General features: G+C 40.5%; 2 protein-coding genes across 2 annotated transcripts in view; both read left to right on the top strand.

Annotated features, from left to right (window-relative positions):
- Positions 1 to 13234, top strand: part of LOC135213845 (ras GTPase-activating-like protein IQGAP1) — an 88725-nt gene extending 75491 nt beyond the window's left edge. Inside the window, exon 8 of the mRNA XM_064247948.1 lies at positions 13098 to 13234. The gene's annotated coding sequence lies outside the window, so the exon portion shown is untranslated. The remainder of the gene's footprint in view (positions 1 to 13097) is intronic.
- Positions 1 to 15327, top strand: part of LOC135213846 (ras GTPase-activating-like protein IQGAP2) — a 20902-nt gene that overhangs the window by 452 nt on the left and 5123 nt on the right. The window contains exon 2 of the mRNA XM_064247949.1: positions 13098 to 13254. Coding sequence (XP_064104019.1) covers positions 13098 to 13254 — 157 coding nt within the window. The remainder of the gene's footprint in view (positions 1 to 13097; positions 13255 to 15327) is intronic.

Below are 15327 nucleotides of genomic sequence, written 5' to 3' on the forward strand. Positions count from 1 at the left end.
TCTCCTTCGAGGTCTCCCTCTCCTCCCATTGAGGAGGACGCCGGGGAGGCTTCTAAGAGGATCCTACTTGCTGTACAGGAACAACTAGCCTCCTTGGTAGGAGTTCTGTCTAGAAATCCTACGGGCAAGAAGGACGTTGCGCTTCCTATCAAGAAGTCTCGTCCTCTTTCTCCTGCCAGGCGCGAGGCGCCTTCCAGACATGAAGCTTCCTCTTTCAAACATGTAGAAGAGGACGTGCATTTTAGAACAAGTGCAAGAGAAACGCGTGACAGACGTGAGGCTCCGGACAGGATGCCACCCGTACGCGAGACGTCTTCTAGGCGAGAAACGTCTTCCAGATACATACGTGCAGCCTATCAGGCACGAGATGCCAGCCAGAACGTCAACAGGGCGCGAAGCTTCAGACAGGCGCTTGGCGCCAGCCAGGACGCCAACCGAGCGCGAGGCGTCCTCCAGACGTGAGGAGTCAGCCAGGCGCGAGGCGCCAGCCAGGACGCCAGCCGAGCGCAAGGCGTCCTCCAGACGTGAGGAGTCAGCCAGGACGCCAGACGAGAGCAGTCAGCCAGGCGCGAGGCGCCAGCCAGGACGCCATCCGAGCGCGAGGCGTCATCCAGATATGAGGAGACAGCTAGGCGTCTTACAAGCGTCATCCGGCTATCAGACTTGATGCTCCAACCAGACGTGAGACGTCTTCTGTTGTCAAGAGGGACTCTGTTCATTCTCTTAGTCCCTCTCCTATAAGGAGTTTGTCTCCCTCGGATAGAAGACTTCCTGTTTTTGCTGGAGATTCTCATTTGGATCCCGAGATGGACGAGAATTCTGAAGACGAGGCTCGCGGTAGGGAAGGACTTTCCAGCTACAAAGTCTTAACGGCCCTTCTTCTTGAGGAATATGGGGACGCGTTAACTCCTGCCGCTCCTCCCTCTCCGCACTCTGTTTTCAAGCGCAAAGGTGCCTAAAACATCATCTTTCTTGAAAATGAGACCTACTATATCCATGAAGAGAGCTCTTCAGTCACTTAATGCTTGGATGGATACCAAGAAGGAACTAGTCAGAACGGTCTTCTGCATGCCCCCAGCGAGACTCGCTGGCAGAAGGGGCATTTGGTACCAAACAGGAGAGAATATGGGTCTTTCTCTCCCGTCCTCTGCCGAAGCAGACTTTTCTACCTTAGTAGATGCATCTCGAAGACAAGGACTGAACTCTGCCCATGTGACTTGGGGCATTTCGGAATTGGATCATCTCCTCAAGGGACTCTTCCACATTTTGGAAGTCTTTAATTTCTTAGATTGGTCCCTTGGGGTGATGTCCAAGAAGGCTCATGACGCTGAAGGTCTCGACCCGGAAGTACTCCTTTGTATACTGTCGTGCATTGACAAGGCAGTACAAGATGGATCCTTAGAAGTCTCCTCTTTATTTGGAGCGGGACTGATCAAGAAGAGGACAGTTTTCAGTGCTTTCTTGACCAAAGCGGTCTCGCACTCTCAGAGAGCAGCTCTGTTGTACTCTCCTTTATCTGACTTTTTGTTTCCTTCTCAGTTGGTGAAAGACATTTCCCGATCACTAACTGAGAAGGCGACTCAAGACTTGCTTCTTCAGTCATCTAGGAAGAAGAGACCTGCAGCAGTAGTTGAGAAGAAAGGGCCGAGTACGTCTCTTCAGCCCTTTTGAGGAGGCCCTCCCTCCAGAGCGCCCTCTAAAAGGAAGGCTCCTGAGAGGAGAGGTAGATCTGCCTTCCGTCCCTTTAAGAAGGGAAAGTGATGCTGCTCTCCTCCAAACACCAGTAGGTGCCAGGCTCCTGGGATTTGTGGAGTACTGGGCACGTATCAACACGGACGCCTCATCAATGTCTGTGTTAAGGAAGGGATATCTTATCCCTTTCCTGGACAGTCCTCCCCCGACTTCAACTCCGCGGGAACTGTCAGCCAAGTACAAGGATCCTGTGCTGAGGGATACTCTTTGACTGATGGTGGATCAGATGTGGGACAAGAGAGCAATAGAACTAGTACTGGATCAAAACTCCCCGGGGTTTTACAATCGCCTTTTTCTGGTTGCGAAGGCCTCGGGGGGGCTGGAGGCCAGTACTAGACGTCAGCGCTCTGAACAAATTTGTTCAGAAGGAGAAGTTCTCTATGGAGACTTCGGCCTCAGTCCTTGCGGCTATGCGCCAAGGAGATTGGATGGTGTCTCTGGATCTCCAGGATGCCTATTTTCACGTCCCGATTCACCCTTCATCGAAGAAGTACCTCCGTTTCATGACGGGGGGAAGGATCTTTCAGTTCAGGGCCTTGTGTTTCGGCCTTTCCACAGCTCCTCAGGTCTTCACAAGCCTGATGAAGAATGTGGCAAGGTTTCTTCACCTCAAAGGTGTAAATATCTCTCTGTATCTGGACGACTGGCTCATCAGGGCCAGATCAGAGAGACAGTGTTTGGAGGACCTTACGTTGACCCTAAACCTGATCAGATCGTTGGGATTACTCGTAAACCTCGAGAAGTCGCAGCTGACCCCCAGACAGAACTTAGTCTATCTGGGGATTCAGATGGATTCTCGGGGTTTTCGAGTATTTCCTACGCAAGAGAGACTAGCAAAAGGCTTGGAGAAAGTCTCTCTCTTAGGGAAGGAACAGACTACGGCGAGGGAATTGTTGAGCCTTCTAGGGACCCTTTCCTCGCTCGAACAGTTCTTCCCGCTAGGAAGACTTCATTTACGTCCACTTCAATTCTTCCTCAAGAGGTCTTGGAGTTGGAAGACCGGACTTCTTTCAGACGCCTTTCCCATTCCAGTGGAGATGAGACCTCACTTAGAATGGTGGTTGCCCCCTTTGAAGGAGAACAAGGGAATCTCCCTGAAGATCCAGAACCCAAGCCTAGTGTTGTACTCCGACACGTCGGAGAAAGGTTGGGGAGCAACATTAGGCTCGAAGGAGGTGTCAGGCACCTGGGAAGCAGCGCAGGTGTCCTGGCACATAAACTGCAAAGAACTCTTTGCCGTACACCTGGCTCTGAAGAGTCTAGAACCTCTTGTGTCGAACAAAGTAGTTCAAGTAAATGTGGACAACACCACAGCACTTGCCTACATTCGGAAACAAGGAGGGACTCACTCCTTGTGCCTCTACGAACTTGCAAGAGACCTTCTGCTTTGGACGTCTCAGAGGAACGTTCTCCCCGCTTACGAGATTCATTCAGGGAGAAAGAGGAAACGTTAAGGGGCGGGCGGACAGACTCAGCAGGAGGAACCAGGTCCTTCACACAGAGTGGACCCTCCACAAAGATGTGTGTCAAGATCTCTGGTCTCTTTGGGGGACCCCTCATGTGGATCTCTTCGCCACGTTCCTCTCCAAAAGGCTGGAAGTCTTTTGCTCGGTCGTGGAAGACCCCAGAGCTCTTATAGTTGACGCCTTCCTACTAGACTGGTCCTCAACGTAGACGTCTACGCTTTTCCTCCTTTCAAGATCCTGGGACTAGTTCGTGAAAAAAATTTGTGGCTTCGAAGGGGACAAGGATGACCCTGATAGCCCCCTTTTGGCCGGCACAAGATTGGTTTCACGGAGGTGTGGAGTGGATGGTAGATTTTCCCAGATCCCTCCCAAGAAGGATGGATCTTCTCAAACAACCACACTTCCAGAGGTATCATCAAAACCTCCCCGCTCTCGCCCTGACTGCCTTTCGACTATCGAAAGACTCGTCAGAGCGAGAGGGTTTTCTCGTAAAGTTGCAAGCGCGATCGCGAGAGCACGCAGAGCCTCCACTAGACAAGTATATCAGTCCAAGTGGGAGGTTTTTAGAAGGTGGTGCAAATCTAAGAAGTTGTCCTCCTCCACTACCTCTGTAACGGAATTGCTGATTCTGCTGTTCCTAAGGAAGAATCTCATATATCTGTATCCACAATAAAGGGATACAGAAGCATGCTTTCAGCAGTCTTCAGGAATAGAGGATTAGATCTGGCAGATAACAAGGATCTCCACGATCTCATAAGATCCTTTGAGACTACAAAGTCTAAGGAACTGGTTCCTCCTAACTGGAACCTAGATGTAGTACTCAAATTCCTGTCATCCGAAAGGTTCGAACCTCCTCATCTGGCGTCGTTTCGAGACATCACTAGAAAATGCTTATTCCTATTATCTTTAGCTACAGCAAAAAGAATTAGTGAACTACATGCTCTGGAGGATAGAGTAGGATTCAAGGGGGACTCAACCATTTGCTCGTTTAAAGCCTTGTTTTTAGCTAAAAACGAGAATCCCGCGAATCCCTGGCCTAAGTCCTTCGAGGTTAAAGGCTTATCGAGTCTCGTAGGCAGAGAAGCAGAGAGGTCTCTATGTCCTGTAAGAGCTCTAAAGTTCTACCTTCAGAGAAAACACCAGATGGGGGGCTCTAGACAAGGTCTTTGGTGCGCCCCCCCCCCCCCCCTTGGTAAAAAGACCCACAAGACTGATGTCCAAGAATGCTCTTGCATTCTTTGTGAGAAACGTCATTACAGAGGCGCATAAGATCTGTCCTGACGAAGAGTTTCGACTGTTGAGAGTGAAAGCTCATGAAGTGAGAGCAGTAGCGACGTCTCTCTCGTTTCAAAAGAATATGTCACTTAACCCTTAAACGCCGACTGGACGTATTTTACGTTGACATTTTTTGTCTCTCGGGTGCCGACTGGACGTATTTTACGTTGACATACAAAAGTTTTTTTAAAAATTCGCGGAAAAAATACTTATAGGCCTACCAGCCTAAAACTTTTGAATCACGAGCCTTGGGGATGCTGGGAGTCATGGATCAAGGTTGTTTTGTTTACAATTGTTATGCAGGCGCGCAAGCGCGAAAGCGCGAATTTGTTTCTTATCGCACTAAAAAGTATCTGTGACACATCTCGGAAATTATTTCGTCACTTTGACATAATTTTTGTACCATTGTAAATTAGCCGTTACATGAAGTATAATATGAAATGTTGTGCATTTTTATGTAAAATACACAATAAAATACTCATGATTGTAGCTTTTTATCAGTTTTGAGATATTTTCATATAAATAACGATAATTGCCAAATTTCAACCTTCGATCAACTTTTGACTACTGAAATGGTCGAAAAACGCAATTGTAAGCTAAAACTCTTATATTTTAGTAATATTCAATCATTTACCTTAATTTTGCAACTAATTGGAAGTCTCTAGCACAATATTCCGATTTATGGCGAATTTATGAAAAAACTTCCTTACGTTCGCGTGTAACTCTACCGAAAAAAATCATACATGCGATTGTGGTAATGTTTGCACCATTTTAAAATTAGCCGTTATATAAAGTTTTATATGTGGAAATGTGCGCAATTTCATGCACAATACAACTAAAAACAACCCATGGTTTTAGCTTTTATCAGTTTTGAGATATTTTCATATAAATAACGATAATTGCCAAAATTTCAACCTTCGGTCAACTTTGACTCTATCGAAATGGTCGAAAAACGCAATTGTAAGCTAAAACACTTATATTCTAGTAATATTCAAGCATTTACCTTCATTTTGCAACAAATTGGAAGTCTCTAGCACAATATTTCGATTTTTGGTGAATTTATGAAAAAAAATAACATTTTCTTTACGTCCGTGCGGTAACTTCCGAAAAAATCATACGTGCGATTGTGGTAATGTTTGCACGATTTTTAAATTAGCTGTTACATAAAGTTTTATATATGAAAATGTGCGCAATTTCATGTAGAATACAACAAAAAATAATTGAAGGTTGTAGCTTTTCTCATTTTTGAAATATTTGCATATAAATCACGATAAATAGAAAAAAAACCACGTTCGGTCAACTTTGACTCTACCGAAATGGGCGAAAAACGCAATTGTAAGCTAAAACTCTTACAGTCTAGTAATATTCAGTCATTTATCTTCATCTTGAAACAAATTCAAAGTCTCTAGCAAAATATTTAGACTTATGGTGAATTTTTAAAAAAATCTTTCCTTCCCTCCGCGCGCGGATTCTCCGCCACAATCTCCGAAATGCGTACGTATCATTCTCGGAATATTTGCTCCGTTTCATATTAGGCATTTCATAGAGTTTTATATATGAAAATGTACGCAATTTCATGTAGAATAAAACAAAAAATGTTTGAAGGTTGTAGCTTTTGTTATTTCCGAAATAATTGCATATAAAAAATATCTAAAAAAATTCGACATTCGGTCAACTTTAACTCGTCAGATATGGTCGAAAACTGCAATTGTAAGCTAATACTCTTACAGTATAGTAATATTCAATCATGTGTCTTCATTTTGAAGAAATTGGAAGTCTCTAGGACAATATTTGATTATATGGAATTTTTGAAAAAATATTTGTTTACGTCCGCGCGTTACGAATTCATGCATTATTTTGTGATAATATTTTCTCTGTGTTGCTTTTATCGTTTTACAATGTGTTATATACCAAAATGATTGCAATTTAGTGTACATTACAACGAAAAAAAAAGTAACTTGTTACCTTTAACCGTTTTGCGCACAGCGCGATTTGAATACAATTATATATGAAATTTCATTTTTGCGCTATCATATATCGCATTATTTATATATGATAATGATAATTTTTTTCATTTCTGATGGTTGCATACTAAAACTTCAGCGATGACAAAAAAAGGAGCCAAAAATGAACTCGTTAATCTTGAAACTAAGCTCGCTGTGAGTTTTTGAAAAAATATTTTTTCCGCTTCCGCGTTCACTCTGAAACACCTCCGGCACACGGGAGACAATTTTTTTTTACTGCTTCGGCGTTAGAGGGTTAAAAACATCTTGGATACGACATTTTGGAGATGCAACTCAGTATTTGCATCTCATTACTTGAGAGACGTTCGTGTGACCTACGAGAAATGTTTTTCTCTAGGTCCTTTCGTGTCTGCGGATACGATCCTGGGTATGGGAGCCAACACCAATCCTTAAGTATATACATACCTTCTTTTTAGATATGTTCTAGAGTTTTTTCTAACAAAAAGGGCTTGGTGTCGCACTGGCGGCCAGTCACTGTTGTTCAGTAAGAAACTCTTGTGATATCTTATTAGATGAGTATAGTTTTTTTTTTTTTTTTATTTTTTTTTTTTTTTAATTTATGTATGTGTGCGTATTGTGTTTTTTGAGTTATGGTTGTTGTGAAGAGTTTGGGGGATAACTCGGAACAATCTTTATTACTAACATGTGGTTAGGATCAGGTGGTCGGGATTGGTTGTTTGCTCCTTCATAAGGTAAAACGTTTTGTCATATAAGTGGATCAGCACCCATTGACAAAGTCCTTTCAGGCTCTGCCGAGTAAGCGGATAAGACCCCATCGGCAGACCCACAAGAACTCTTGGCCATAGATCATATATCTCGCTAAAGTTTTCTTGAGTGATGCAGACTACTGGGCAACACCCACGAAGTCTACCACCTATCAGGTAGGAACCAAGGTTTATTTATACCTACAACATATGTTGTTTACCTGTCTATTCCAGTAGTAGCTGTCTCTTACCCTCCACCAAAGGGTGCCAATCAGCTAAGTATATATCTGACAGGTAAGTTCATTGTATGAAAATGATATTGTTATGATACAATAAAGTTTCATACATACTTACTTGGCAGATATATACGATAATGGCCCACCCAGCCTCCCCGCAGGAGACAGGTGGAAGAGAGAAAATATGATAGAAAACGGGAATGGTTCCTAGTCCTGCCGCCCAGGGCAGGCCGGTAGATCACCTGACCTACCTGTAGCGAGTGGCGCGAAATTTGAATTTCTGTCGGGGACGACGGAGTCTTAGCTAAGTATATATCTGCCAGGTAAGTATGTATGAAACTTTATTGTATCATAACAATATCATATTAAACTTATATGTATACTTTTAATGTATAATATACGTACTGTATAAAAGAAAACTGGTCTAGGGTCCATTTGATTGTTGACCGAACGCCATAGGCTACCTAGGTAACTATGCAAGTAGACTGTAGTGTAGTGGGTAAGCACAAAACGTGTTGCTAACATAATAAAACATTGAAAAGCTTGTCTAATTATTACAGTGAATTAATAAACTATTAAAATTAAACCCAATTTATATTTATCAAGAATTTACGAAAAATTGCCTACATCAAATCGGCAGGATGTGGCATGAAAGGATGTACCATAGCGCAGCCCTGGTGGCTTATAGCGGGACTATGGTAGTAAACAAACCATATCGTCGATATAAACCTATAAACGTTCACGTTCAGTATTACAGTCGACTGTAATACTGTATACAAAATCACTTTAAAACTATCTTTTAGTTAAAAGTTATGATATAATGGTTTTACTAACGGTTTTGTTTCCATAAAATATCCTTCTTCTACGATGAAATTTTTTTTTCTAATATCAGGGTTGAATTTCAAGGTTATTGGACTAAGAAAAATAATTATGGTACATGGTAAATATATACACGTATAAGTAAAAGAATCTTCTTAATTTATATAATTACTATACCATTACGTTACGCACCAGCATCTCTTGAGTTTAATATCAGGCTAACCTCTTTATGAGGACGCTTACAAACTAAGCATACAGATTGTGTTCATTACCGCACACACGTTACATATGTAAACTGGTGTCATTACCAAATCTCGTACGTAAACATTGACGTATTTTTATAGTAGATACAAAAGAATAGTCATAATTTCTGTAACTACTACATATACCATAGCGGCTTCTCTGATTTAAACTAAGGCTAACCTCTTCACCAGCAAGCTTAACAAAGCTTAAAGATTGCGTTCGCTACCGAACCACACACACACGTTATGTGGTTTCACTACCAAATCTCACGTAAACATTGACTTATTTCTACAGTAGACATAAAAGAAGAGTCATAATTTCTGTAACTACTATGTATACCATAGCGGCTTCTCTGAATTTTAAACTAAGGCAAACCTCTTCTTTACCAGCAAGCTTAATAAAGCTTAAAGATTGCGTTGCTACCGAACCGCACACGTTACGTATATAACAGTGGTTTCACTACCAAATCTTACATGTAAACATTGACTTATTTTTACAGTAGACATAAAAGAATCTCTTAATTTCTATAACTACTACGTATACCATAGCGGCTTCTCTGATTTCAGCTAAGGCTAACCTCTTCTTTACCAGCAAGTTTAATAAAGCTTAAAGATTGCGTTGCTACCAAACCGCACACGTTACGTAGGTAACAGTGGTTTTACTACAAAATCTCACTCGTAAACATTCACGTATTTTTACAGTAGACATAAAAGAATCGACTTGATTTCTATAATTACTGTATACCATAGCGGCTTCTGAGTTAAGCTAAGGCTAACCTCTTCTTTACCGGCAAGCTTAAAAAGCTTAGATTGCGTTGCTACCGAGCCGCACATGTTACGCATGTAACAGTGTTTTCACTACCAAATCTCACACGTAAACATTGACGTATTACATTAGGCATAAAAGAATCGTCTTAATTACTACGCATATATATATATATATATACCATAGTGGCTTCTCTGATTTAAGCTATGGCTAACATCTTATTTACCGGCAAGTTTAACAAAGCTCAAAGATTGCATTCGCTACCAAACCGCACATGTAAGCTACGTACGTAACATTGCCTTCACTCCAAACCTAACACTTAAATACGTATTGCATTTGCTATTGAAATGCACGCCTCGTGTGAGCATTGTCTTATAGAGGAGAGGATAGACAAAACTTAAGTTTTATTTTGGAGTTGGGAATGGAGGAAACATTTTGAAGGAAAACATGAGATGCCATGCAAACACTTCCGCTTTGCCTTGTGTGAAGTGGCTGTCTTGGAACCCATCATGAATAAAGAGGTAACTGCGTATACAGTAAATACCGCCAAAATAGCAAACGAAATGCGCACAAGGTGTGCGAGACACATGTTTGACTGTTTGTTAACAGTAGCTGCAGACTTTAAACTATGCTGAGAGTGGCGTCACCAGTGTTACCAACAAGTTTTGTTAAATTATGCTAGTCGGTCCAAGTCAGATGTACGCTAAATAGCAAGAATATATGCCAAATGTGGAGCAATTTTATGCCAGAATTATGCTATTAATCTATCATTATCTCATTTTTCTAATACATTTGAACTAAAACAAGGATGTAATGGAAATTTAAAGCATTTCTATATTAGGTGAAATGATACAAATGACGAATTGCAGTAGTATAACTATTTATTTGATGATCTTTACACGTTAGCAAATTCGAAATAAAGCACCATTTTTCCTTAACAGATCACATGTGCAATTACTGGTATACGATTTGAAAAATGTGTGAAGATGACTTAGGAAGTTATTCAACATTTTGATATCTCTACTAATAAATTAAAACTAAAAAAGGAAAACAAATAAGTCTACTCATGAAGAAAAACACAAATTTTAATTATTACTGCATCATTATCATGCCACTTAGACACTATTTCCTTTAACAGGTCACATACACAATTAATAAATACTTGAAAAATGTGTGAAAATTACTTCAAATATAAAATTTTCATATCAACTAAAAAATTAAAACTAAAAAAAGGGGAAAACAAACAAACCAGTCTGTACTCAAGAAGAAAAACTTACATACTTATTACTGATCATTATCATGCCACTGAACCACCATTTTTCTTTAACATCACATACACAATTAATAAATACTTGAAAATTCTTTGAGAATCACTTTAGACAATTAAAATTTGATAACTTGAAAAAATAAAACTTAAAAAAAGAAAAAAATTAACTTTACTCATGAAGAAAAAACATTATTCACACTTTACTTATCGTTTGTCATGCCACTGTGGGTATTTATATTCACAGAATTTAACATTCCTTAGTTGGGTTCAAACTTATTAACCAACTCATTTGTTAGTGCTGCTTTTGAGGCAATTTCAGAAGGAAGATACATATGGCTGTGTATGAAATTGAGGAATTTTCTGCACTTTATTTAAAATTTTAGTGAAAATACATTCTAAAATTGTACTGGAACCCTAAGTATGATAGAATTTATGCAAAGCTCCAATTCTTGGGTCATATTATGGTAAAAAACATGAAATTATGCTACATTTGGTAACACTGGATGACACCAACTAGTGGCGGCTGGCGGAAACAGTTATGTTTACAAACATCATATGATCTGGGGGTCGGAATCTGGTTTTTTGTATGAACACCGATACAAAGTTTATTGGAAATTTAATGGCGAAATCCGATTATGTCGAGTTCTAATACGGTCGTGAGCCGGGGCTCTACTGTATATATTTATATACATATATATACAGGCAGTCCACGGGTTATGATGGGGGTTCCATTCTTGAGACGCGTCGTAAGCCGAAAATCGTTGTAAGCCAGAACATCATCAAAAATCCTAAGAAAACCTTACTTTTAATGCTTTGGGTGCATTGAAAACTATGTAAACTGCATTCTTATGGCATTTTTCATCAAAAAAAACTTCAAATATTGATTATTTTGCATTTTTGGTGTCATATTTCATCTGCCAGATGAGCGTTGTAGGCGTCGTAACCCTGGAAATAATGTCTGATGAATATAATTGAAAAGCGTCGTAACCTCGGAACGTCGTAAGCCAAGACCGTCGTTACCTGAGGACTGCCTGTATATATACTTTACGTTTTTTACAAAATTTCTATTTCTTCACCACCGAATGGATGCCTGTCCATTTACGGAATTTATCAAACCACCCCCGAGAAGCCTTGAAGTCTGGGGTTGCCGTCGATGTCCCTTCTCTGTTGTCTTCAGCCTGGGCAATCAGATCACCGAAAATAGCGCTGGCCTTCTGGCAGATTGCCCTCTCGGTTATCGTATCGCCAGCGATTTCTTTGTCCTCAGTCCATACAAGAAGCAGCCTCTCTATCTCATCATGCACGTTGCTCCTCTTGTTGGACAAAATAGTCACGCCCTTGGAAGGTGTAGCTGCTTTGATGGCTTCCTTCTGCTCAAGGATGGTGCCTATCATCAACAGATTTCAGCTGTATTCCTTAGCGATCACACTCAACCGCATGCCAGCCTCATATTTCTTGATTATCTCCAATTTTTGTCTCCATAGAGAGCATCCTCTTCTTTCTGTGAACTTCAGCAACTTTCTTGGGATCCATGACTTTACACACATAATTAAGTTACTAATTAAGTTCTCACACAACACGAAAGTACAAAGCAAAATCATCAACACGAATTTACATTAACAAACAAAATCGTATACGTGAACGAACGAATTCCGCGTGCGTACGATAAGGCTGGTGCGACGGAGTGGCCAAACGACGCCTTTACATAGAGCATGATGGGGTAGATGCTGACCAATAGGAGAGTGGGAGGATGGTGGCGAGTCTACAGAGTTAGAGGTGCGCGAGTTTTGAAATTGTTCCCGGTGGTCCGGGCGAATCTCAGGACTTTACAGTAACACCCTTTTGTAACCTGAATTATTTTCATATGCAGAGGGAAAAAAATCTTCGTCTTTGCTTTCGTAACCTGAATTTTTCGTAAGTTGGGACATTCGTATGTTGAGGTTCCACTATAAATAATATATATATTATATATCTATATATATATATATATATATATATTATATATATATAATATACTGTGGTCCCCTGTATTCGCGGGGGATGCGTACCAGACCCCCTGTGAATAGTTAGAACCTGTGAATAGTTAGAAACCCTATAAAAATGCTGAAAACAGCCTACATATTTTGTTAGTTAAAACTCAAGAAAAACCCACTAAAAAATTTTATACTAGGTTTTTATAATAGTTTTATCACAGAGAAATTGATAAAAAAAATTGAAATTGATAAAAAAAATCCAGGATTTGTAGATATTTTTCATAGAAAAATACCGCGAATAAGTGAATTTTCCGTGAATAATGCGGGGAAACGTTCCCGAGAGAAATCCGCGAATGTGCGAGTCCCCGAATACCAGGGGTGGGGGGGTCCAATGTATATATATATATGTGTGGGTGTGTGTGTGTGTGGTGCAGAAGGAGTTATATAGTGAAAATTAGGGTCACCAAACACCTATCTTAGGGTAAATCTTAACTTGAAGACAATAAAATACTGAGGAACCCAAGGACAGTAGAAAGATATACAGTAATGATTTATAAATTTATTACCTCACAGACATAGCCTGCATGAAGTAAAAACCCGTCTCAGTCACAATCTTCGCCGTCTGGAAAATCAAGCATTGGTCTCAAGGGCTGACAACTACCAGGCACTGCTTACTGCCATTGCAGGAGATATTGTTAACCAGAGACAGCACAAAGTAGCAAGGAGAATGGTAAGTTGTTATATTATAATGTAAGAAATGTGACTGTTGAGTTTGACTAGTTGATGATTACTGGTGTATCCTTGAAGGTGTTTCTAATAGGTCATAAAGTATTATAATTGTTGAATATTTAAAAGCGTACATATAGTGTTCATTGTCTTATAGTATTATTTGTGAAATAACACTCAGTCATCACTCATAAGTTTTTAAGATTTACTGTATTCTTAGCTACTGAGGAAAGTAACTTGTATTTACCTTTCTGTGCTGTATGTAAAGTATTTTCATTGTTTTCTGTCCTATGTCACATAAAAGCTGGGAATGTTGGGATCTTGTCTTAGATTTAAGGCTTTGTGTTTATTTGAACTGACTTTTGTGTTGATTGTTCAGTATGTCAAGACTATTTGAATAGCAATTATTTATAATGCTGTTTATTGTTTTTGTTTTTTAGTATGTCAAAGACACTTGAAAAAAAAAAAAATTGTTTCGGTGTTTTCTTTTAACCGGTTGTGTTACTACTATGAGGAAAGTTTGTGACTGACCAACAACAAGACACCTTGGAGATTCAGTGTGGTTTCATCCCTGACCACTGGGCCATCTAGGACTGTGGTATGGGTTCACATTGCTGATGTTGCCCATCATACTCAGATGCTAAAATGTAGATGGAGGGTCTTGGCCGAGAGCTGGATTGATGAGATGGCCATGGCATGTGACCTCATCTTATCTTGTGATCAGTCTGTCTGTCTAGATTAAGCCAGCTTTAAGCTGGCATTGGCTCAGTCGTAGTCTTGATCTTCCAAAGGACATTCCTACCTTCGAGGGTTCCAGCTGTTGCTCAGGTGTTTAGAGGGTGGGAACTCCTTACACTACTAGTCTGTCTTCCAGCTGCGATCATAGCACTTATACAAGATATCTTCTCTGATTTTTAGACCCTGTATCAACGATGATAGTACCTTCAATCTTTCGTGGGACCTTTCCATCTTCCAAAAAGGATGGTGGTTGGCATTTTCCTTTTATAATCATCTACCTTCAGTCAACAAACCTCAGACTGTACTTGACTTAGAACCCCAAATCTTGCCAGCTTCCACACAACATGAGACAATCCATTCGCATTGCAAGTTGAGCCTTTTGTGACTTATCTCAGGTTTATGGGGGTTCAGTTCCCCATTTCCTTCTTTGAGCATGGGCCACAGTCTTGAGATTGACACCTCAGATATTAGTAAACCCTTCCGCTTTGGCTTTAGCTCCCCATTTGAGGCTACTGTGATTGTTGTCCCTGGTGTTGCTTTTCTGGCTGTAACTGTAAGCACATCCTTTAACAATGCTTGTCCTTTCAGGTGTCATCTCAATTAACAATGCTATCCTTTCAGGAACCATCTCAATTAACAATGTTCAGGCACCATCTCAATTCATCTTTGGTGTTCCTGGGAAAGGTTGTAATAACCCACTCTTACAAGAGGTCTTTGCTTCTTCCTTTTACTGCTCATCTTCACTGTCTTGTGTCTGGATTAGTGGAGGAAGGCTGTGAACATTCATACAGATGTCACTTTTTAGTTTTCTGCAAAAGAAAACTATTGTGCCAGCTTTGTCTGTCCATCCGCACTTTTTTTCTGTCAGCCCTCAGATCTTGAAAAGTACTAAGGCTAGAGGGCTGCAAATTGGTATGTTGACCAATCATCAAACATACAAATTGCAGCTCTCAAGCCTCAGTATTTTTTATTTTATTTTGTTTACGTTAGCTTTAATTGTGCTTCTGGCAACAATATAGGATAGGTCACCAGTGGGCCATGGTTAAGGTTTCATAGGCCGTGGTACAGCATTATATTGAGACCACCGAAAGATAGATCTATTCTTGGTGGCCTTGATTTTATGGTGTAGTGGCTGTACAGAAACTCTATTGCCCCAAAGAAACTAAGGTGCATTTTTTACTAGTTTTTATTTTTTAAAGACTGGTCAACTGCAACTATAATTGGAAGCAACAGACCTTGGATTGGTGGGTTGATTGTGTTGCCAGTTTGCTTGCGGTGGATTCCCCAGGAACAAGGCTGCATCCCCCTGGTCACCTGTTTGGTCTTTTCAGCATTTTTT

This window comes from Macrobrachium nipponense, chromosome 43, assembly GCF_015104395.2.
Source record: "Macrobrachium nipponense isolate FS-2020 chromosome 43, ASM1510439v2, whole genome shotgun sequence".
NCBI classification, from domain to species: domain Eukaryota; kingdom Metazoa; phylum Arthropoda; class Malacostraca; order Decapoda; family Palaemonidae; genus Macrobrachium; species Macrobrachium nipponense.